General features: G+C 35.6%; 2 protein-coding genes across 4 annotated transcripts in view; one reads left to right on the top strand and one right to left on the bottom strand.

Moving 5' to 3' along the window:
* Positions 1 to 24950, top strand: part of ACBD5 (acyl-CoA binding domain containing 5) — a 30858-nt gene extending 5908 nt beyond the window's left edge. For 2 of the 3 annotated variants that reach the window (XM_061126104.1, XM_061126102.1), the window contains exons 4-14: positions 1043 to 1115; positions 3066 to 3180; positions 3278 to 3310; positions 7211 to 7345; positions 8252 to 8455; positions 9213 to 9319; positions 10789 to 11056; positions 12859 to 13058; positions 14421 to 14465; positions 15109 to 15218; positions 22977 to 24950. In XM_061126104.1, coding sequence (XP_060982087.1) covers positions 1043 to 1115; positions 3066 to 3180; positions 3278 to 3310; positions 7211 to 7345; positions 8252 to 8455; positions 9213 to 9319; positions 10789 to 11056; positions 12859 to 13058; positions 14421 to 14465; positions 15109 to 15218; positions 22977 to 22989 — 1303 coding nt within the window. In that variant the 3' untranslated portion in view covers positions 22990 to 24950. The remainder of the gene's footprint in view (positions 1 to 1042; positions 1116 to 3065; positions 3181 to 3277; positions 3311 to 7210; positions 7346 to 8251; positions 8456 to 9212; positions 9320 to 10788; positions 11057 to 12858; positions 13059 to 14420; positions 14466 to 15108; positions 15219 to 22976) is intronic. The other variant, XM_061126103.1, reaches the window with a different exon arrangement.
* The window catches only part of MASTL (microtubule associated serine/threonine kinase like), a 48602-nt gene continuing 32848 nt past the window's right edge, over positions 9831 to 25584 (bottom strand). Inside the window, exon 12 of the mRNA XM_061126098.1 lies at positions 9831 to 10642. Coding sequence (XP_060982081.1) covers positions 10500 to 10642 — 143 coding nt within the window. The 3' untranslated portion in view covers positions 9831 to 10499. The remainder of the gene's footprint in view (positions 10643 to 25584) is intronic.

Genomic DNA, 25584 nt, shown 5'->3' with positions numbered 1-25584 from the left:
CTTTGAGATAATAAGTAACTAGGAGCATGACTCAGGTTCTGGCTTACTTTTTATCTCAGCTATCACTTCTGTCCCACTGTACTTGAAATTTGATTTTTAATATATTTAACAGAATCACAAAATACCTCTGCCATGTTTCCAACTGACCAACATTTAATGTTCTTAAACAAAATATCATGACCATACATCATATAAGTCAGGAACAGAGTATGCTAACTGGCAGAGTAAGTCTTTAAGAGTCATGTGTTTTGATGGCTAAGTTCACCCTGCACTGAAAGCCCTTAAACTCCTTTGATGATTTCTTAGTCCTGTACTTTCCTCTAAGATCTTTTTGAAAAGTCCCAAGATACTAGCTTAAAGGTAACAGCAATATGGTATTTAAACTGTTTGAAGAATATTTATTAATGATTTTCCTCAGAATTGACCTTTGGTGGAGTTAAACTGCTTCTGGAAAATATCTCTAAAAAGAGAGGTTTTCATTTTAGGCAAAAATTTCAAAAGGCTCTTCTCATCATCACTTTAAATTTTTCTTGTCCCTCACATTTTCAGTTTTTTTAGAAGTAAGAAAACTTTTCCATTTTTCAAGTGTCTAAGTTGGACTCTTATTTAAATTAACCAAAACTTCTGTTCATTTGAAACATGACTGTGACAATGCTTGTAAAATTTTCTAAAATGTTCATTTTTGTCAATGTTCTTTATAATGATAAAGACTTTAAAGAGTTTTTAGCAAATAGTCATGAACAGTGTGTAGTGTCTGTGGCCTGTAGTCTGTATAATGTGGCCTCTGTAATCTATTATATATATATATTTTTTATACTTCTTAGTTTTAGATACTACTCAATTTGCCATTTTACTCAGTGATATTTTTCTTCAAGTTTGGTGCATTTAAAGAGATCCTTTGGAAACATGTTAATGTTTATATTAGTAGCTTTAAGTAAAGCCTATTTTAAATTAATGACCCTATAGCAGTAACTGTAAATTGCATTCTAAGCAATTGAAATTAGGTGTCTTTCTGTTTTTATTTGGATATCTTCATTTCTAGGGATGCATGGAGTTCTCTGGGTGATATGACCAAAGAGGAAGCCATGATTGCTTATGTTGAAGAAATGAAAAAGGTAAGGAAAATAATTCATAATAGAAAATAAAACTTTTCAGGGCCACCTTAATTTTTCTATCAGCCTAACTGCTTTGTTTTAAGGAACAAGGAGATTGTATTACATTAGAATACAGAATCTAGATTATTGACTTTATCAGGGCTTTATATCAAAGTTCATCTTAAGGTGCAGTTTTTTCTTGAAGGTAGATCACATCGTGGTGACATGGTATTTTGTTTTTTTTTCATCTTTCCTATTTTTCTCTATAGTTGGCTTCTGCAGAAAGTATATGAATAGGAACCTTTTAAAATATTGATTTTCCTTTCTCAGAAGTCTGGGACTTACCTGGACTGTCTTTAAAACATTTCTGCTTTGAAACTTTTAATAAGAAATAGGTAATAAAACTCTCCAACAGTGTTCTCGTATAAGTGTTGACTCATAAATTGAGATGTTCCTATCAGTAGATTTCTCACTAACAAGCTTTTTTCTGTGAATGTGAAAATTCTTCATAAGGAGAATAAGATAAGGATGCTTTTAGTTTGTCTGGTAACTAGTAAGGAGGGCATTCTTTATTAATTAGCTCTTCCAGAAGCAATTTAATGAAGAAATCATTTTAAATTGTCATTTTAAAGATGATCTTAATGCCTTTTTATAAAGGACCATATTTGTATGTTGCGATAGATTAGAAGTTGTGAAATCTAGATCTGTCTGATAATGTAACATAACGTTTCTTTATGAGAAAATCTGTAAAAAGGAATTGTTTTTGCCAGATCCTTCGACAGTATTAATCTCTTAGTAATATTCTTTATTTGGTAGATTCAGACTGATTTGCTTCGGTTTAATCTCTTCTACACTGCTCAGAGTTGTGCATTTTGTTACGTTTTCACAGTTTTATTTGGTGGACTTTGTTTATCTGTAACAGAGGTCAGAGCTTAGTTCTTCTAGTTGTTAACTGTATCAGTAGCACAACAAAGGAACCTTTCAAAAGCAGAGAGAAAGATAATCTACAGCTTTGGTTTGATACCATTCTTTTTTTTTTTTTACCTTAAATATTGTTATAATCTTTCCTCATTCCCTCCATTTTAATTCTTTAGTGGTAATTACTTTTAATTATATTTTGCAGATTGATACAGAAAAGACATATATATATATGTACATATATGTATCCTGTTATTTAAAAATGGAAAGAAAACCAATAGTGGTATCATATTGAACATACTGTGCAGCAATTAGCTGTCTGCCTGTAAAAAAAATATTATAGATATTTTCCCAATCAGCACACACAGAACTAATCTTAGACTTTTTAATATCTGTAAAATATTCCATATATAGGTAGGAGGTGGGAGGGAGATTTAAGAGAGAGGGGACATATGTATATCTATGGCTGATTCATGTTGATGTGTGGCAGAAACCAACAGAATATTTTAAAGCAACTATCCTCCAATTAAAAATAAATTTTAAAAATTCCACATATAGAAATAATTTGCCAGTCACCACCTGATGACTGTTTATTTGAATGCTTTTTCATTTAATTTGCCTTGCCTTTTAACTCTGATGATTCTAAATTGGCCCATAGTCATGAAGATGTCTGAAAGTGGTTACCATGTCCTACCTTCCTTAAGTACCTTTTTAAATACCAAACACAAGAATTTTACTGTAGTCCCACAGTTTTCTATTTTATTTTACATTAGTGCCTTTAGTGTTTAATGCACAATATATAGGTTATCATGTAAATTTTACACAAAGCTTATGTAAAGTAGTTTTCAAAATGAGAACGCTTTTAAATCTTAGCCTGAAATTTTTCTAGGGTAGTGTATATACATTAATATGTAATTAACATAAATACTTTGAGGAGTCTGTAAAGGAACTTCTCAAAGTTCATCAGTAAGTAAATTATAAATATATTATTTGGTTACAGTGTAGATCATATTAATAGTTGGTTTTCACAAGATTTGTTTCATTTCATTACAGATTCTCGAAACTATGCCGATGACTGAAAAAGTTGAAGAATTGCTACATGTCATTGGTCCATTTTATGAAATTGTAGAAGACAAGAAAAGTGGCAGAAGTTCTGATTTAACCTCAGGTTGGACTCTTTTACCTAGTTTTTCACTGAGCAATTGATATATTATGTGTGTATTAACATTTATATGTCTAATTTTTTTTTCATTTTCACATGCCAGTCCGACTGGAGAAAATCTCTAAATGCTTAGAAGGTAGGAATAAATGAAATCCATGTGAAAATTTTGTTCAAAATTTATATGTCAGAAGAATTCTGCACAAATTTATATAACTTAACAAGCTTTTCACTCAAGAGTTTTTTTTCTAAGCAAATACATTGCACCAATTTCCAAAATATTAAAAACCCTAATTTTTAACCCTGAGTTATTAAAATATGACAGGTGGTTTATTTGTATACAGAATTGTAACAGAATTCATGGTTTTGTTTTTATGATTCATATTTTATATTTTCCATTTGCTTTATGAATTGCATTAGCAGTGCTATGGCTGAAATGACTTGCTAGCTAATTTTAAGTGATTATGTTTATAGTATGGTCTAACTTTAGTGTAGCTAGAGTTTTAGAGTGTTTAAAACAAGAGGTCAGTGAATTCACCTCACTTGTCTTCTTTTTTTTAGAATTGTGTTTTGATGTTCTCAGTAAAGAATTGAAAGGCTTATCTTTTATGTACTAGCAGGAGCTGAAAAATCTGCAGAATTGCTGGTATTAACTGTCAACATTTGCTCTTCAAATTGTTTTGGAAAGCCAAGTAAAATGAGCCAGTAAGAGTCATTTTAAATGACTGTCATATATGTTTTAAATAAAAATCAGCTTGGCCATCCTTACTTTCTTTTTCCCTGGCATCCCATTCCATCTTTTACTAATTGATGGAAACAGTAATCTTCCTGTCCTGTCATAAGGTCTATAGATTGTGTCTGCCATCATAACTGACGGTGATTTTTACTGTGTATGACTCAGTACCACACCCTCTGTATCTGATTTGTCTACTCGAGGGGTCAAACATTAACAAATCACGTTCTTTATATTTCATACTTACTCAAGTCAGAAGTCAGAAAAGACTATCAATGTTTTCTTTCTCTGAAGTGTGTTTCTAGGATGCAGAAGGGAATAATTCTGGACCTGGTTTGGCTGTGTCCAGCCTACAGCCAGAGGCAAATGTTGAAAAAACTAATGAAGTTTCAGATAATGAAGTCTCAGATCCACAATCCCTTAGCTATAATTAAAAATTTCAAAAGGCTTGATAAAGCTTTTTTGGTAACCCATTTGGCAGAAAAACGTGTCCTAATATGTGTAGGAGGAGCAAACCTTGATCTGAAATGTCTTGAGACTATTTTAAGTTTTTATTCTAATTTTGCCTATTACTATGTTTTGCTGTAAAAATATTATTTTTTTAAATTTTTTAGTGAGAGCTGCCTTAGATTCTATTGAAGGTGTTGTATAATACACGTTATATACAGTATATGACCTTTGCAAAGTTAGAAAACTCTGGATTTCAAACCATATCTAGATCCAAGGATTGTGAGGGATGTGGAGCTACACCATAATTTATTTAACCTGTGATACTCTAAAGGAATTTAGATTGTTTCCTCTTCTGATTTTCAAAGCCTGCTGCTGAAAGTAACCATGTACAAATGTAATTTTACATAGGTGGAGCTATACAAGTAATAAATTATATTAGAAATGTAATTGCTAAATCACAAGTTATGAGTGTTTGATGGGTGTTTCCACTTTTGTAAGATACTGCCAAATTGCAAGACAGTTGGTAATCTTGAATTTTTTATATATATATTTTTTTAAACAAAGAATCTTATTAGAAGTAGTTCTTTTTGTTCTTATTAAAACAGGCCAAGTAGAACAGATTATCTGTGTCACATGGGCTTTTTCAGAACATACGTAGTTAAGTTTTGAAATCAGGAAATATGAGCTTTCCAACTTAGTTCTTTTTCAAAATTGTTTTGTCAGTTCTTGATTCCCTGCATTCCCTATGCATTTCAGAGTTAGCATGTCAATTTTTATAAAAATGCCTAGCCGAGATTTTGTTAGGGATTATAAAGAATTATAGATCGTTTTGGGGAGTATTGTCAGCTGAATAATACTACCTTCCAATCCATTTCTTTAGATCTTCTTTAATTTCTTTCAACAATGTACTATCATTTGCAGTGCATAGTCCTTACACTGTCTTTTTTTTTTTTTTTCCTTACACTGTCTTTTGTCAAATGTGTGGCTAGTTATTTTATTCTTTTTGCAGCTATTGTAAATTGACTCTTCTAATTTCATTTTTGGATTGTTTATTGGTAGTTTGTAGAAATACATTGATTTTTGTGTATTGATCTTGTATCTTACAACCTTACTGAACCATTTATTATTTCTTTTTTTTTTCCATTTATTATTTCTTATAGATTTTTTTGGTAGATTACTTAGCATTTTCTGTGTATAAGAGCATGTCATTTGCAAACAGAGGTCATTTTACTTCTTCCTTTCCAATCTGGATGCCTTTTATTTATTTTTCTTGCCTGATAGCCCCAGGTAGAACTTACAGTACATCTTTGTCTTCTTCCTTGTTTTAGGAACAAAGCATTCAGTCTTTTAACATAAAGTATGATTCTAGTTGTAAGTTTTCATAAATGCCCTTTATCATACTGAGAAATTTCTCTTGTATTCTCCATTTCTTCAGTATTGTTGAGTGTTGGGTTTTGTCAAGTGCCTTTTCTGCATCCATTGTGATAATCATGTGGGTTTTGTCCTTTAGTCGGCTACTATGGTGTACTATGTTGATTTTTGGATGTTGAGTAGCTCTTATTAATAATTCTTCATGCTTTCTGCAGCTCTCATCACAGAGGTGGTACGGGGCTGCTTTTGTTGCTGTCTGGTGTTTCGCTAACAAACATCCATTTGATGACAGGGGTTAGGTGGTTCCCTGTTGCTTTCTTTGTTGAAGGTCTCTGTGAGTGGTGGGTGTTTCTTTATTTTACTTATTGTCAGTTTTTATTTATTTTTTCTGGTTGTCAGGGGAAGAGTAAGGAAGATTCAAAAGCTGTACTATCATCATGATTCTCTGAGAGGGGACAGAGCTCAATGTTGACTATAGAGTTGAAGTTTTACTTATTACTGCTACTGATTAGGGAGATTTAAATAAGGCTATAAGCCTGACTGTTAAAGATGAATGGAGATTTAATAGGTTATTTGAGATGCATGGAAGCATCCAGAATGGACCTGTATAATTGAGAGTAAAGCCCAGATGTTTGTGGAGGAAGGCCACTGTTTTTGGTCAAGAGCCACTTAGGATGCCTTCAATATCTCAGAATTATGGAAATATAATCCCCAGTGTCTCAGAATGTGGTCCAGTAACCATCAGCATTGGCATCACATGGGATTTTTATGGAAATCCAGAATCTTAGATTACCCTAGATTTATCAATTCAGAACCTGCATTTTAACTAGATCTCAGGTGATTCCTATCCATGAAAATGTTTGAGAACCTTTGATGTATTTACTCTCAAGGTATGACTTTGGGTAATAGGACAATTTGCTCCCTTTAAGTGATTGATCGCATTAACTAATGCTTTTTCTTTTTTTAAACTCATGCTTAAAACAAAGAAGATTAACTTTACACTTACTGTGTAAAGACATAGTAATGTAATTTTATGCACCTGAAGCCCTAAAGGTAATAAAAGGATAAAACACTTTTTAATGCAGTCCAACCATAATATTCATGAGTGCTTTTAGGGCCAAAGGTGTTTGTTTTCAGCATGCTAATATATGTAACAACTGTCTCTTCATTTACTGTGTATAAAGATCATTCATTTCTTACCTTTACATTTTGATCAGTGTTAAAATAATTTATCCTCTGCCTTGTTTAGAAAGAATTTAAGATAGTGTTACCATTTTGTTGTGAACAGATAACTGGAGGAAATAATGTAATGTACATATATTTATAGTTGAAGAAAATAATACTGTTAATTATATATTAACATTCTAACTTTTTACTTCAAGATTATTTTATTAGTTATTTGTGAATTACACAAGGTATTATTTGTAAATTATAACATGATTGTGTGTTACAGCATAAAGTTGAAATGGTCATTTTGTATTTTAGATCTTGGTAATGTTCTAGCTTCTACTCCAAATGCCAAAACTGTTAATGGTAAAGCTGAAAGCAGTGATAGTGGAGCTGAATCTGAGGAAGAAGAGGCCCAAGAAGACACGAAAGGACCAGAACAACGTGATAGCGGTAATCTTTGGGCGATGGGCTGATCACTTTGCATTAACTAAGATGAAAGGCTGTAGAGAGGTGTAGACTAACTTGGTATTGTGTGTGATCAGGGTGCGTGGAGTGCCTGGACTTGTGACCTCTAACTAGGTTTGTTGTGGACCAAGATGCTCTACTACAGAGGTCAGGGACAGCCAGCCTTAAGCAGAGATGGGCTGATGTTCCCTGAAGGCTGATGAGGAGAGGCCACTCCTGTAAAGGCAGTGCCTGAAACGCTGCATTAGAAATGTATCCCGTTTATAAATATGCATATTGTTACCAAGGAGACGAGACAATTCAACCCTCAATATCGAGTCAAGAACAGTATGGGTTCCAGGGAATAGGATACAGGCAGAGATTCTGATGAACAGGGAATGTTGGAATCATGGGGTATTGCATTGGGGGGGGGGGGGGCTTGTGAGTAAGAGTACCAGTGATTCTTTGGGGGATTTTAGAAAGGAGGGGCCAGAAAGACACTAAAACAAACCATACAGCTTAGTTTTGCCTTCACTTTCCAATAAAGTCTGACAAGTAATACCTTCTTTGAAGGCTCTTTTTATTGGCTGTATAGACCTCTTAGTTTGACCAGGTCTCAAAGCAATTTGCCTATGTCTGAGAGAGTGAAAGGACCTTGAGAGAGTAACTCTTGAAAGGGATTTGAGGAGATTCACATGCAACCAAAGCAGTTTTGAAACCAACACAGTTTGGGTGAGCTCTCAGCATGTAATTAACCCATTTTCAAGGAGCATCCTGTCTCTCTGATCCAAGTGGGAAGCCCTTCAAAAGGATTATCTTAGGCTGGAGAAATGACTACCCAATATTAGAACATAGTGTACAGAAGTTTTCCTGCAGTGAACTTTTATGAATCTCTCCCTTTTCACATGAAAGATAAGAAAATGATGAAGAAATCTGCAGACCATAAGAATTTGGAAATCATTGTCACTAATGGCTATGATAAAGACAGCTTTGTGCAGGGCGTACAGAACAGCATTCATGCCGGTCCTTCCCTGAATGGCCGATGCACTGAGGAAGTAAAATCTGTAGATGAAAACTTGGAGCAGACTGGAAAAACTGTTGTCTGCGTTCACCAAGGTACTGTCCCCATCAAAATTTGTTTCTCTGGCTTCTTTCCTATGTATAGAATACTCTTTTAGTAATTTTAAGATATTTAGGAGCAGCTGAGAATTTTTAAAAACCTCTTATGAGTAACATCTTAGGGTTTATTGCTATTATAAGGGTTATCTCTTTGAAAGACTGAATTAGGGGTGGGCTTTTATATTTTTCTTAGACATTTTTTATTGTGTTTTTATGTGGCATTTTAAAATAAAATCTTGGAAATTTTTGCTTTTATTACTGATGTTTCTTTTAACTCAGGCTCTAATTATATGACACTTTTGTTCTCAAGTCAGCAAGGTAAGTTACAGTCTTTTTATAAGTTAGGGCTCTAGGGATGAGCATATAGTATGTATACAGTGAATTATTGACATTGCTGCAATTCACTCAAGAAGCCAAGAAATACCATTTCTTAATATAACAACCAAACATGCATGGTTGCATCCCAGATTTAAGGCCCTAGCAGGTAGTCAGTTTTTTTCTTACGTGTTATTAGGTTTTTTATAAGCTTGATCTGGACATTATCTTTGTAAAATTCCATGATAAAATACTTTATAATCTTCTTACATAAAAATTAGATTGAATTTAAATTTTTGGTAAGTTAAAGTAAATCAACTTTCATATCTCCATCCCAATATGACAATAATATGGAGCCAATAAGTTTTGAAAATGAAATAAATGCATTTTTCTTCAATTAGAGAATAACTATTCTACCTGGACATTTGTTTATATTTAGATGTAAATGATGATCATGTTGAAGATATTTCAGGAATTCAGCATTTGACAAGTGATTCAGACAGTGAAGTTTACTGTGATTCCATGGAGCAATTTGGGCAAGAAGAGGTAAAAATAACATTTTTTTAATTGGTAAGTTTTCAAAGTGATATATTCAAATTCCATGCATAACTTCTGCTAATAACAGATGTGTATGCTTTTCACCACTTTGAAAACGTGCCTGTAAAATGTTTAAACATTTGTATTTTGTTCTTTTGTGAGTTAAAAAATATATAAAATTTCTGACTATTCAAAATATTTAAATATTATAATTTATAATGTATTTACATTTATAAATATTCTGAGAGAGGTGGGATGGGAGGCAGAAGGTGAATTCCTTATGCTAGTCCTTATGTCTGAGACATTAACGGTCAAGAAGATTGAATAACTTAAATAAATCTGTTCTTCACGTTGACTAATACGTTAGACTGAAATTTTGAGTGGAAATACTTTTTAAAATTTCAGTTAATTAAGATTTGGTATTGATTAAAAAGAATTCATTTGAATCAGTTCTAATGAGATGGATGAAACCATTATACAGAGTGAAGTAAGCCAGAAAGATAAAGACCAATACAGTATACTAATGCATATATATGGAATTTAGAAAGATGGTAACGATAACCCTATATGCAAAACAGAAAAAGAGATAAAGATGTACCGAACAGACTTTTGGACTCCGTGGGAGAAGGCGAGGGTGGGATGTTTAGAGAGAACAGCATTGAAACATGTATATTATCAAGGGTGAAACAGATCACCAGCCTAGGTTGGATGCATGAGACAAGTGCTCCGGGCTGGTGCACTGGGAAGACCCAGAGGGATGGGGTGGGGAGGGAGGTGGGAGGGGGGATTGGGATGGGGAACACATGTAAATCCATGGCTGATTCATGTCAATGTATGGCGAAAGCCACTACAATATTGTAAAGTAATTGGCCTCCAACTAATAAAAATAAATGGAAAAAAAAAAAAATAACTTGATTAAAAAAAAAAAAGATTTGGTATTAAAAGCGAACTTTGGAAAAACCATTAAAGTACATGAATTTTATTTTTCCTTTTTGACAACTTTTCCTGGTAACAGCTAAGGTGGTTTTGACAGTTCTATTTATGCTTGTTGTTTATATATCCCCCCGCCCCGGTCTTTCCCCACCCCTATTCTAACATAGTTCCTTCTAAATTTCTTTTCAATTTATTTTATTTTTTATTTTAAAATTCGTTAATTCATTATTTTTAACTTTATTGCAGTATAATTGATTTACAATGTTGTGACAGTGCTTTTTGAACACATTAACTGTAGGTATTTAAATGTTTCTTGGATGAATGACTCATGAGAACAATTCATTGCCAAGTATCTCAGTTCTTTGCTCATAGATGAATCATCTCCATCCCATTTCTTCCCTGCAGATGGGAGGCAGAAAATGAGTTGACATTTTTTAGAAAAATAATATTTTCTATGATAACATTAAAAAAAAACACTTCATAAAGCCAGTAATTCTTCACTTGTCATAAGAACTTGGTGATGTGTGACTGTTTTCCATTTGTAGTCTTTAGACGGCTTTATATCAAACAACGGACCATTTTCCTATTACTTGGGTGGTAATCCCAGTCAACCGTTGGAAAGTTCTGGCTTTCCTGAAGATGTTCAAGTACTTCCTGGGGACGGTAGCACTGGGGACATGCAGGTAGCAGCAGTTGAAGGCAAAGGTGAAGTAAAGCGCGGGGGAGAGGACGGCGGGAGTAACAGTGGCGCCCCGCACCGCGAGAAACGGGCTGGAGAAAGTGAGGAATTCTCTAACATTAGGAGAGGGAGAGGTATGTGGTACTTATGTTTTGTTCTCACTGCCTTTATAAGGGAATTAATGAAATGGGGAGGTTCTCGATAGGAGAGGCACCAGGACTGTCCTTTGGCAAAGGGAGTGTTGAGAGTTATCCTCAGAACATCTGACCATTTTCCTTTATGTTTGGTTCTCTCCTTTGACTCTACAGGGCATAGCACTGTATTCTTTGAAGATATGGGGGAAAGCATGTCTATTTCCATATCTTTTACACACTTCTTTAAGGTAGCCAAATATGTGTCCCGTCACCTTTTTTAAAATTTTTGTCTTTTGGCCGTGCCATGCAGCATACAGGACCTTATTTCCTGATCAGGAATTGAATCCCTGCCCCCTGAAGTGGAAGCATGGAGTCTTAACCCTTGGACTGCCAGGGAATTTCCCTATAATAATGTTTAAAACTTACACATTATATTAGCAAACATGTAAAACTTGTGATATCCCATTTCTGCAAGGGTAAGGTAACACGGTAGTACCTTTTACACACTGCAATACAAAACTCTTTTGGACTTCCCTGGCAGTTCAGTGGTTAGGACTCTGCATTCCCAGTGTAGGGGGCGTGGGTTTGATCCCTGATTAGGAAACTAGGATTCCCAATGCAGCTCAGCCAAAAAACAAACAAACAAACAAACAAACAAAGTTTCAGTCTTTCTTAAAAATAACTTGGCAACATTTATTAAAAACCACAACAGAGTTGTTATCCTTTCACCGAGAAATTCTTCTTTGAATTTGTCTGACCTAAAGGAATCAACAGAAATTTGGACAAGAATTTATATACAAAAATATTCATTGCAATGTTATTTGTAATCGCAAAAATTTGGAGTCATCTTAACTATCCAAAAGTGGAAAACAATTGAGTAAATTACTTCTTGGTCTTACTAATGAATTCACATAGCCATTTCAGTGTTATTGGAACTGGAATACAATTTTATTATTTAAAATAAAATTTGTTATGAACACACAAATGTTCATAGTATCTTTTAAAAAGTAGTACACAAAATCACATATAAGGGGTAATGCCAATTCTGTAAATATATGTGTAGGGAATAAATGGATGGATAGATAACCACATGTTAATAGTAGTGAGGTTTCTATATGTCTGTAAGTATGATGGAATTTATAAGAAAAATCACTTAAAAACCTTTGGGAGGCTTACAGTGACCAAATAAGAAAACATGGCTATTTGGTGTAGCTCTCAGTACTCTAAAAGAAACAGTTTTCATATTTTTCAATCTTGTTATTATACTAGTAAATAATTCTTAAGAATTACTCAAATATGTGTATTATTTATATATTATATACATTGAGTTGTGTACTAGTTTGTTAGGTACATTATAAAACCTTAGCAAAAAAAACAGTAAGTGTAAATAGAAGTTTCCACCTATGTCAACTTCTTTGATTTTAATAGTGTACTATTTTGTGTACTTTCTTATTGCTTCCACTTTTGGAAATTTAAATCTCAAAGAAACAGAGAAAAAATGAAAAAAAAAAAAAAAAAAAAACCACACCAAAAACCAAAACCCAAGCCCCACCATTTCTACTTTTATAAAAATGATTGTTGTTTAGGTGCTAAGTCATGTCCCTCTTTTGCAATTCCATGGACTGTAGCCTGCCAGGCCCCTCTGTCCATGGAATTTCCCAGGCAACAATACTGGAGTGGGTTGCTGTTTCCTGCTCCAGGGGATCCTCTTGACCCAGGGATCAAACCTGTGTCTCTTGCATTGGCAGGTGGATTCTTTACCACTGAGCCAAAAAATAATTTATTTTGGTCTCTTAAAATAGGGCACAGGATGCAGCATTTGAGCGAAGGAAGCAAGGGTCAGCAAGTGGGAAGTGGAGGTGATGGGGAACGCTGGGGTTCGGACAGAGGCTCAAGGGGCAGCCTGAACGAGCAGATCGCGCTTGTGCTCATGCGCCTGCAGGAGGACATGCAGAACGTCCTCCAGAGACTCCACAAACTGGAGATGCTGGCGGCATCACAGGTGGGCTTCTGCATTTGTCTTGTCTTAATCTGCTGTTAATCCTGTCAAATAGTGTGCAGCTGGAATCTGTGTTAATCTGATTTAAATGGACCACACAAATACTACCCAAACCTTATTTTAGCAGTTAAGTAACAAGTTATTTTTAGGGAACAGGGCTCAGATGATGTTTTATCAAGAGGTGTATTCAAACACACTGAGAAAAATATTCAAACACACTGATTTGAATGGTTTTGCTAAGAAAGAGATTCTGGAAGCACAAAATGCTACACAGTAACAATTTAGAAAATGGTTTTTCAAAAAAAAAATGGTTTTTCAATGTTGAATGTGGGATTTTTTGGTACTGTGTGTTTAATATCTCTTTCTGGTTAGACTACTAAACACCATGGTTGTAGGAGCTATTTTATTTACTGCTGCTTAAGTATGGAGCCTCATTCCAAGTAGGGGCCACAGTAATTATTTGCTGTTACATTAAAAAATAAATCTGGAAAAAAAAAATCTGATTTACAACATATCAGAGGAGATTAATGATTTTTAAAAGGTTCTACTTTTGAAAATATTATTTCAGAAAAGACTGTGCCAAAAGCCACATACCACTTAAGTAATAGGAAATTTTCAGTCTATAAAATTAGGAGTACCACGTTGGAAGTAGGAAGAAGAAGAATAGGAGAATAAGAATTGTCTAATAGTACAGTTTTAGGCACTAACAGAGACTGTAGCTGATGTCCTAGAGTCCATCATTGAAGTGTCATCGTTTTATAGTAAGCATGGTCCTCTGCTTTGACCTCTTTTTAAAATGCTCTGGGGGCAATACACTAACTTCCCCTTTCTTAATGTAAATTATTTTTAAGATGAAAACTTCTAGGCAGAGAGAAAGGAAAAGTTATGATTTGACCTCCACTATGGTTTGCTATAGCTGATCATGAATTTCCAAAACAAATATTTGGATATTGTTCACATAATCTTTACATTTTTTACATTCTTAATGATCAGGGCTGTAGTTCTCCTTGAATGTTTGTAAGTAGGTAGTATATATGGAATTTAAGGAATTAAGAAATGTTGAGAAGGTAATTTACAAAGAGTGTAAAAGAAGTAATGGCTCAAAAAAAAAAAAAGTAATGGCTCATTAATTTGAGGTTTTATTTTGATAATTTTATATTTGAACTACTATAAAACATAAAATGCCAAAGATAACTATTTGGCTGGCAACTTTAAGGGACTTTTAATTTGGTCACTGTGAGTTTCAGAATAATCATAATTAGAGAATAAACTAATATTTCAGGCTTTTTTTAAAAGACAGGAAATAGGAAAAAAGTACTGTATTTTTTCTGTCAAAGCTAAATCACTGTTTGTTTGTATTTATAGGCAAAATCATCAGCATTACAGATCAGTAATCAGCCCACTTCACCAGTAAGAAATTCTTTTCTTAAATTTAAGCGCCAGGGTTTCAAACAGGTTACAATAAATATAGATTATATGATACTCTTAAAGTTTTCAAAATAATATTTACCATTTTGAACTTTGAGGTTTAAGATATATTTGTTTTAAAACAGAAAAGAGAATCAAAGACTTGGAGAACAAACTTCTGGTCACCTTGGGGAAAGGGTCGGGCGAAGGGAGAGTTTGGGATGGACATGTGCACACTGCTGTATTTAGAATGGATAACCAACAAGGCCCTACTGTATAGCACAGGGGACTCTGCTCAGTGTTATGTAGCAGTCTGGATGGGAGGGGAGTTTGGGGAGAATGGATATATGTATATGTATGGCTGAATCTGTTTGCTCTTTACCTGAAACTATCACAACATTGTTTGTTGATTGGCTACACTACTATACAAAGTAAAAGATTTTAAAAATTATATATCTATGTTTGTCTTATAAGTCTGAAGTACTTCTGAAAGTCTATGTTATTGAATTATGCTCTAAAATTATCTCCCTCCCTTTAGGAGGAATGAAATCTTTTATTTGTTGTATATTTTAAAAATTATGAACTAGGTGTGTTTTTAAGTTTATACATGTAACAGATTGGTGACCAGCTTACTTTATTTTCTCAGAGACCATCTTGGTGGCCCTTCGAGATGTCTCCTGGTGCATTAACCTTCGCTATCATATGGCCTTTTATTGCCCAGTGGTTGGTGCATTTATATTACCAAAGAAGGAGAAGGTAATATGATAGTTTTATAATTCTAAAGTGAAAAAAGTGAAAGTGTTAGTCGCTCAGTCATGTTCAACTCTTTGCGACCCCATGACTGTAGCCCACCAGGCTCCTCTGTCCATGGAACTCTCTAGGCATACTGGAGTGGGTTGCCGTTTCCCCCTCCAGGGTATCTTTGTACCCCAGGGATCGAGCCTGGGTTTCCTGCATTGTAGGTGGGATTCTTCACTGTCTGAGCCACCAGGGAAGACTGTTTATATTACGAGTTTACATACTGGTATATAATTCTAAGCAGTATGTATTCTAAGTGGTATGTGAACTCTCTACAGCAGACAGAGCTTTCAGCAGTAGTCAGGGAGATAGGTCCATCTTACAGATAGATCATCATACTGAACATCCTGTACTGATCTGAGACTGCGACTACCTTGGTAATGATATCTGGTGGGTTGCTAGACACTTGTTAGATTAAAATTTTTTCACTTGAGAGCATCTAAAGAATTTGTACACTTTTGATTCATGCAACAAGAAAATGATTGATTACAGGCATAAGTTTTATGTCTTATGGAGAAATAATGTTCTTAACATCTAATGTTTATTTTGGGCCCTTTGCTAATATTAAAGGACAACAGATGAAAAATAATGCCAGCATTCATTCTTTCTGTACCTTAGAAATATGGACACTGGCACTTTAGAAAATGTTCACCCTGGTGGTTGACTGTCTCCAGAAGTAGGGCTTATTCTAATTTGAGAACCAGAATTCCAGATTGGATGCCAGGAAATAATTCAGATAAGACGGAAAATAATAAAATCATTGGCAAGTATTCTGAGGTTGTCTAGATGAGGAGTAATGTGAGGCCAAACTCTTGGTTCAAGAAAATCTTTAGAGCAATTTTTTGAGACACTACATAAACTGAATTACTTTCCCTGGATGGGCAGATGGACAAATGTTGGTCGTTCTTGGCCTCACTGATTTTGTTTTTGTTGTTTTGTCACCATTTCCCATTAATTCAGAACTGATGGGGAAAATAGAGAGGGTGTTTGGTGGTAAGATTTTAAGTGTTCTCTTACATATGTGCAATAGAAACACATTTTTTAAAAAACCTACAAATTTAAATAATTGTATGTCTGTTGTATCTCTACCAAAGAACTCATGTTTCTAATTGCTGCACATGATAACAAAAGCAAAAACCAAATATTTACTCTTCTCTTATATCATAGGGGTAAACAGCTCACTACTCTTTTTTTTTTTTTTTTAGCTCACTACTCTTTAAGTGCTCTAGTGAGAGGACTTCATAGTAGAGAAACTGAAAATGCACATGACCTCATTCAGTCTTCTTTGTTCTCTGCTTATGTTATGACAGTTTGATTTATGTTTATAAATGAACTCACTGTTTTCTGGTACATTAACATTCTTGGAATATACTTACTGACTTACAGAAACTTAGGTGGGATTTCAGAAGCCTAAGCTGCTTTCTCAGTGTCATTTACCCCCTTTCTAAGCCATCTGTATATGTGTTATTTCAGCTGTTAAGATATAGACTGTAATTTAAATCCCTTCTTTTTCCACACAATTTATGTTTCTACTGTGATGGTTGGGTTCTATACAGTATTTTAAATCCTAACATCCCTTATACCAGGAGAAAAAAAGAGCCAAACTGTTTTTCAGTAGGTGGTTATGCTGAATTTAAGCAGCTGGCAACAGTGGTGCTAATGGAAAGTGTGTATATATTTTGCAAAGCATTTAAGAATTCTTTTTCATGTTTTCCTTTGTTGAAAGTTGGGGACTGGAGAATAGAGAAACTGGGCACAAGACGAAAAAAATGTAAAGCTTATTACTTCAGTATTATTTTACACAAGGTTGAAGCAGCTTGTCACTTTATTAAAAACTGAAAAAACAAATTGTACTTTGCTTAGTCTCTGAAAATTACAGTTTTTCTAAAATGATTATTATTTTTTAATGTTCCTCACTAGTGAAAGTATATAACAGTCCTTCTAAGTATGCCTTCTGGTTGTTGACAGATGTCTCTGAATGGGAAAACTTTTCTCTGTTTTTAATTTTCTGTTATATTATTATTGAATCCGTATCCAGTTTTCAATGTATTCTGAGTGTTGTCATCCTTCCAAGTTGTAAATTATTTAGTGCTGTGCAACTGCATTTTGATGAGATAGTGTTTTTATGTATTGTTTGCTTACATGTGTAACAAGCCAACTGGGGTTGGAGGTGGAGCCATGTTTGATTTGGAAATAAAGTTTTGGCTTTGAGGGGCTTTCAGTTCAGTTTAGTTCAGTCACTCAGTCATGTCCGACTCTTTGCAACCCCATGAACCGTAGCACTCCAGGCCTTCCTGTCCATCACCAACTCTCAGAGTTTATTCAAACTCAAGTCCATCGAGTCGGTGATGCCATCCATCCATCTCATCCTCTGTCGTCCCCTTCTCCTCCTGCTCTCAGTCTTTCCCAGCATCAGGGTCTTTTCAAATGAGTCAGTTCTTCACATGAGGTGGCCAAAGTATTGGAGTTTCAGCTTCAGCATCAGTGCTTCCAATGAACACCCAGGACTGATCTCCTTTAGAATGGACTGGCTGGATCTCCTTGCAGTCCAAGGGACTCTCAAGAGTCTTCTCCAATGCCACAGTTCAAAAGCATCAATTCTTTGGTGCTCAGCTTTCTTTATAGTCCAACTCTCACATCCATACATGACCACTGGAAAAACCACAGCCTTGACTAGATGGACTTTTGTTGACAGAGTAATGTCTCTGCTTTTTAATATGCTGTCTGAGGGGCTTTAGGTATGTTTTAATCTGGCAGTTTTCATTCCAATCCTAAAAAAAGGCAATGCCAAAGAATATTCAAACTACCACACAATTGTTCTCATCTCACACACTGGTAAAGTAATGCTCAAAATTCTCCAAGCCGAGCTTCAACAGTACATGAACCGTGAACTTCGAGATGTTCAAGTAGGATTTAGAAAAGACAGAGGAACCAGAGATCAAATTGCCAACATCCATTGGATCACTGAAAAAACAAGTGAGATCCAGAAAAACATCTACTGCTTTATTGACTACGCCAAAGCCTTTGACTGTGTGGATCACAACAAACTGTGGATAATTCTTAAAGAGATGGGGATACCAGACCACCTGACCTGCCTCCTGAGAAATCTGTATAAGGTCTAGAAGCAACAATTAGAACTGGACATGGAACAACAGACTGGTTCCAAATCAGGAAAGGAGTACGTCAAGGCTGTATATTGTCACCCTGCTTATTTAACTTATATGTAAAGTACATCATGAAAAATGCTGGGGTGGATGAAGCACAAGCAGGAATCAAGACTTCCAGGAGAAATGTCAATAATCTCAGATATGCAGATGACACCACCCTTATGGCAGAAAGCGAAGAAGAACTAAAGAGCCTCTTGATGAAAGTCAAAGAGAGTGAAAAAGTTGGCTTCAAACTCAACATTCAGAAAACTAAGATTATGACATCCGGTCCCATCACTTCATGGCAAATAGATTGGGAAACAGTGACAGACTTTATTTTTGGGGGGCTCAAAAATCACTGCAGATGGTGACTGCAGCCATGAAATTAAAAGACGCTTGATCCTTGGAAGAAAAGTTAGACCAACCTAGCATATTAAAAAGCAGAACATTACTTTGCCAACAAAGGTCCATCTAGTCAAAGTGATGGTTTTTCAAGTAGTCATGTATGGATGTGAGAGTTGGACTATAAAGAAAGCTGAGCGCTAAAGAATGGATGCTTTTGAACTGTGGCATTGGAGAAGACTCTTGAGTCCCTTGGACTGCAAGGAGATCCAACCAGTCTATCCTACAGGAAATCAGTCCTGAATATTCATTGGAAGGACTGATGCTGACACTGAAACTCAAATACTTTGGGCACCTGATGTGAAGAACTGACTCATTTGAAAAGACCCTGATTCTGGGAAAGACTGCGAGCAGGAGGAGAAGGGGACGACAGAGGATGAGATGGTTGGATGGCATCAACGACTCAATGGACATGAGTTTGAGTCAACTCCAGGAGTTGGTGATGGACAGGGAAGCCTGGCAGTGTTTAACAGGTTTTTAGTCTAATAGGAAAGAAGATTAGAGAACATTGTGCATGGTTTGCAAGAGACAGGTCCGTGTTAGTGATGAAGACAGAGATCTAAAAATCTTAGGATGGGAAAAGTGTGGCCAGGAGACGGCCCATACTGTATATCAAGCTCTGGCACAGTGTCTGGCACGTATCTGGCTTTCAGTAAATATGTGCTGAATACATGCTAAATGCCCACTCTTGGTAGAGCAGCTGAAGTACCATGTGACATGGATAGGCTTTGATTTTATTTAACGTATATACATCTGGACGCAAGCACACACTGAGATAATCCTATACACTTGTAAAGTAACTGCTTATCTATTTGTGTTAAGCTTTAAAAAAAATTTTTTTTACATGAAAAGTAATACTTAAGGTCCACTGCTTGATTTTTTTCCTCCCAGTATAGAAGAATGTACATTTTTAATAGTTGATTTAGTGTTAATTCTGCTATATAGCAAAGTGATTCAATTATGCATATATATATTTTATATTATTTTCCATTATGTTTTATCATAGGATATTGAAAATAGTTCTCTGTGTTTACAGAAGGACCTTGGTGTTTATCCATTCTATATATAATAGCTTACGTTAGAAAAATATAAAAGTAAATAAGATCCTATATCACTCTGCAGGGTATCTGAAAAACATTCTTTCTGCATGGTATGAAGAGTAACATCTGCAACCGTGTTCAAAATTAGGCCCTGAACAGCCAGCCTCCTAAGATGGCAGCTCCTGTAGTACCATATTCCCTCAGATACCTAATCTGGTCATTCTGCTATTAGAATTGTCCATGACTTAAGTCTTAAGTACTGATAGCAGGCCTTTCTTTTTTGACGAAGCCACATGGCTTGTGGGACCTTAGTTCCCTGACCAGGGATCGAACCCAGGCCACGTTAGTTAAAGTGCTGAACCCTAACCACAGGATCACCAGGGAAGTCCCTGAAAACAGACCATTATTTAAGTCCACAAGACTAGTCTTAAAATGTTACAAGCAGACCTGGTCTCATTTTTTTTTTTTTGCACTTTGCACATATTCTAGTTTTTAAACTCTGAAGTTTTGTGACACCCCTGTTGTAAGCCTATCAGCACCATTTCCCCAGCATCTGTTCACTTCATGTTTCTTGGTCTTATTTTGGTAATTCTTGAAATATCTCAGGCTTTTTCATTATTTTTTTAATCTGTTATGGTGATCTGTGATTAGTGATGTTTGATGTTATTCCTATGACTTGTCGAAGGTTCAGATGATGGTTAGCATTTTTTAGCAATAAAGCATTTTTGGAAGAAAAGCTATGGCAAACCTAGACAGCATATTAAAAAGCAGAGATCACTTTGCCAACAAAGGTCCAATAGTCAGAGCTATGGTTTCTCCAGTAGTCATGTATGGATTTAAGAGTTGGACCATAAAGAAGGCTGAGGGCCAAAGAATTGATGCTTTTGACTTGTGGTGCTGGAGAAGACTCTTTGAGAGTCCCTGGACAGCAAAGAGATCATATCAGTCAATCCTAAAGGAAATCAACCCTGAATATTCACTGGAAGAACTGATGCTGAAGCTCCAATACTTTGGCCACCTGATGTGAAAAACTGACTCATTGGAATAGACCCTGATGCTGGTAAATATTGAGGGCAGGAGGAGAAGGGGATGACAGAGGATGAGATGGTTGAATGGCATCACTGACTCAATGGACATGGGTTTGAGGCAACTCCGGGAGATAGCGAAGGACAGGGAGGCCTGGTGTGCTGCAGACCGTGTGATTGCAGAGTCAGACATGACTTACTGACTGAACGATTTTTAATTGAAGGAATGTACAGGTTTTTTTAGACATAATGGTATTGCACACTTAATAGACTACAGTAGAGTATAAACTATGCACTGGGAAACCAGAAAATTTGCATGTCTCACTTTATTGTGATATTAGCTTAATTGTGATAGCCTGTACTTTGAAGGGAAGCATGTTTTTAATTAATTAAAAATAAATAAATGTTTAAAAAAAGTCAGGCCTAGGTTTCTGGGGCACAGAAAGCATCTCAGCATTCCTGACAGAGCAGAGTTCAGTGGGCTGGGGGAAGGCAGGATGCTATTCCTGTTTTCTTCTCTGTTGTTTTCTGTAACTTCTCTTATCCTGCTATACCCTCCATTATGCAAATTAATTTTTTATAAAAGGAGAGACAGTTCATAAGTGCCTGAAGAAAAATCCCCAAATTCTGAAGATAGTAATAGTGACTTATGTCTATTACCCTATTACAGTTGAAGATTGGGGGTTTCATAGATCAAGTCATGTGCTTTTTGGTAAATCTATAGAGGACCTTGTATGGCAATCTGCATCACATGAGTTCAGGCACCTACCTGTCAGCATTTCTGCTAACACCTTACTCAGGCAGTCTTTACAACCACCCACGATTCTGTTCCTCCAGAGGTTATTTTCCCTTCATGTCATGAGTAATCTCCTCCTGTTATGTGAAAATCCAACTGATTATTTAAAATTTCACACACAGGTGTACATAAGATTTCTGCAGAGGATAAAGAATGTCCAGTTATGTACAAGATCATCCCTGCCAAGGTGTTGCTTAAGATTATTTCTACAGAGGTGGTGGTGTAGTCACCAAGCCATGTCCGACTTGCAACCCCATGGACTATAACCTGCCAGGCTTCTCTGTCCATTGGAATCTCCAGCCTAGGCTGCTGAAGTGGGTAGCCATTTCCTTCTTCAGGGGATCTTCCCGACCCAGGGATTGAACCTGGGTCTCCTGAATTGCAGGCAGATTCTTTGCCATGTGAAGGAGGGAAGCCCTTCTACAGAGGAGAGGAATCAATTTGTAATGAGAGTTTCAGGCATTTTGGCCTCTGCAATGCTGAGGAGCGTTTAGAAGTTTTACAGCTGTGGGTCCTTTCCCAGAATTCAGATCACATGTGATTGTTGTGTCTTGTGCTCACCAGTTTATCCTTCCCTGGTAACTGACCCTGCTATTAGTAAAACTGTCACATTATACGTATCTGAGTTGTTGGTTCACATGTTCTTTCCACACCATCCCATCAATTAAACAGAGCTTTTTGAGGGCTGAGAGCCTGCCTCATGGATGGCTGATCCTCAGTCACTGGCACAGTGCCTAGAGAGTAACAGATACATAGTATCTGTTGATTAAATGAACAGTTCAGGTTGTGCATCTAGCAAACTTTTTTTGTTTTAGGAAGTTTTTTGTTTCAGAACTTTTCCATTTTGATAAAATTATGAAATAATTTGCAAAAATCTGAACTGTGGAGTAGCCAATTAGATGAGATTCTAAAAGCCATAAGAGGAGGAATGTACATTTATTAAATTTAGTTATTTTTAATTGAAGTATAATTGCTTTCCAATACTGTGTTGATTTCTGCCAAATATCAACACGAATCAGCCATAGGTATGCCTATGTCTCCGCCCTCTTGAACCTCTCTCCCAGGGAAGGTGTATTTAAATTGTTGGAAACTATAACTTGGTAATGTCATCACTTGCAGCTGGATCTTTCCTGTCGAGCTCTAAGTGACATGAAGTAACTGCATAAGAATCATTTGTAATTTCATGGTCTTATTTTGAATTTGAGTATTATAATTATGTTACCATTCTGCAAATTCTTTGGTATGGCGTCTTATATTCAGGTTGCATTTATACTCATAAGACCTTGTTTATTTTCCTCTTTTCAAAGAAAACTGAACTAAAGAAAATGACGTTTTGTTGAAGAAGTCTACTGGCCCTGGATAACCTCGGGATGATACCGATTGTGGAGCGCACACGAAAATCCTAGTTTGTGATGATTACATTTTTGTTGTCTAATAGTTTGGTTTGTGTACATATATATACATATATATATTTTGCACTACACAAATGATAAACATTTTAAGGACTAATATTGCTGATACTTGAATAATCAATCTCAACTAGGTGATAAGTAGCATAGATTTCCCCTACCCTTGACTTCAAAGGACATTAAATTATTAATTACTGTTTGGTAACATGTTTACCTGATTATCACCCATAGAGAATCATAAGCTGCTTTTCCCAGGTATAGTTGTGATGATGGTAACAGATTTATAACTGGGTATTTTTAACTTTCTAAATTAAATATGAGAAAGTATGCAAACCAGGAGTGAATTTCAACTGATAAATCAACCATCTTTCTAAGTTACTGAACCGCCATGCAATTTAGTAGAAAGAGATTGGAAGGATCTTCTCCACATCCACTCTGTGGGCTGCTCAAGATCCCACTTGGGCATGCACTGCTCTGACTTCAGTGTTCAGGCATCACCATGACAAAGCAGAGCCCTGTGTACTAGGCTTCGTTTTTACAAATGATTCACAGAATAGACCTAACCGGCTAATGGAAATGATGAAGAGTGGGCTTAAAGTAGGTTTGTCAGTGTGTTCTGAGCCTGCAGATCATTAATAAGATTTGTATTCAGTTATATATACATGGATTTCTTTCTAATCATTTTCCTTTAACTGAGAACATCTTGTTTCTGCTTTATAGGGTGCTTTGAAATATAAAATGAAAACTTATTTATACTGTTTTTACAAAGGTCAAAAGGAAACATATGAAAAATCACTTTTCTGCAACTGGTATAAACCACACAGACTGGACTCTTAACCTCTTAGTGCCTCAGTTTTTCTTCGGGGTATAATATTGGAGACGTACGTATTTCTCAAGGGGTGTTGGAAGGATTTGCAAGCTAGCAGGCCATATGCTTCTATTTGGATAAGACACACCCAACTAATGTAAATTTAAGTGTCTCTCCCCCAGCCCCCACCTATAGACTAAGAAGAAGACTGTAATTTAGATTCTTGAAGGCTTTCTTTGGAATTATCCTTCCTATATACCTTTTGAAACTCCCTGCTCATATAGATGTACCTTACTTATACTTCCAAGATTTCTCTGATTCAAAGGCTTAGTATCAAATGATTTTTAAATATTCTTGGTATGTGTGATGTTGGCTTTAGCATCATGTGTTCAGAGTGTTTTTGATAAGAGAGAAAGAAATCTGTCCCTAGTATAGAGGGTGGTTCTTTGTTTACCTGAAGAAAAAAGAATATGATTTGCTTTTCTGAAGACTGTTTTTTCCCTTGATTTTTTCTTACATGTAACTTGGTGTTTTTTTAAAAAAGTTTTAATCCCATATTGATTAAAATGTGTCTATCTAAATGGATCTACTGATATTTGCTTTTAAAAAGCTGTCCTCTATTTATTCAGGGGAAAAACATGAAGCCAGTAACTGAATTATATGTAACAATAAAATTTAAACCTGTGGATCTGGAATTATTCTAAAAAATTAGCCCTCTATCTGGTATCAGAAAATAGTGGCTTTTCTCTTAGTATATAAGGAAATAAGATGCAGAGTAAGAATGTAAGCAGTTGTGATTTGTGACAAGCAGTTGGAGGTAACTAGCTCCTAGGGATAACCATTTGTATCCTATTCCAAAGTCTTATTTTATAGTTTGAAAAGCACTTTGCACACTGTTCTTGTATATACAAGTAAAGATGTAATTACAGGATGTAGTGTTACTGCTTTGTTTAACAAGAATCTCATTTAACATTTAAGATGGACAGCTATGGTATTTTTTTAATGATAATACTTTTCTGTTTCTTTACTGTAAAACGAAGTTAAAAATAAAAGGTTAATGAGAATTGTTATGTTTTTTATTTCTTGTTACTGTTAGAAGTGCATTGATTATATACTAAGGCTTAAATAAGAATAAATAGTAGGGATTCAGAGAAAGTAATTGTTTCTCTTTCAAAATAAAGCCATGCTATTACACATCATTTAAAAAAAAAAACAACGGGGTGAAGTTTAACTCATTTAATCATTTGGTTGAGAGTGTTGTTGATCATGTGAAAATCTTAGTTTCAATTTTTATTCCAACTCAGTCGCTTCCCACAGCCTCTCAGTGCAGCCTTCATCAGCCATCTTAAATGCATACAGTTGGTTTTAGGTAGAAACTGGTGTTTTTATTTTTATTTTATTTTTTCATTTATTTTTATTAGTTGGAGGCTAATTACTTTACAATATTGTAGTGGTTTTTGCCATACATTGACATGAATCAGCCATGGATTCCCTCCCACCTCCCTCCCCATCCCATCCCTCTGGGTTTTCCCAGTGCACCAGCCCTGAGCACTGGTCTCATGCATCCAACCTGGGCTGGTGATCTGTTTCACACTTGATAATATACATGTTTCAATGCTATTCTCTCAGATCATCCCACCCTTGCCTTCTCCCACAGAGTCCAAAAGTCTGTTCTATACATCTGTGTCTCTTTTTCTG

Source organism: Dama dama, chromosome 23 (assembly GCF_033118175.1).
Source record: "Dama dama isolate Ldn47 chromosome 23, ASM3311817v1, whole genome shotgun sequence".
Lineage (NCBI taxonomy): Eukaryota > Metazoa > Chordata > Mammalia > Artiodactyla > Cervidae > Dama > Dama dama.
The sequence above is the reverse complement of the archived record's forward strand: the minus strand, read 5'-3'. Positions and strand labels throughout refer to the sequence as shown.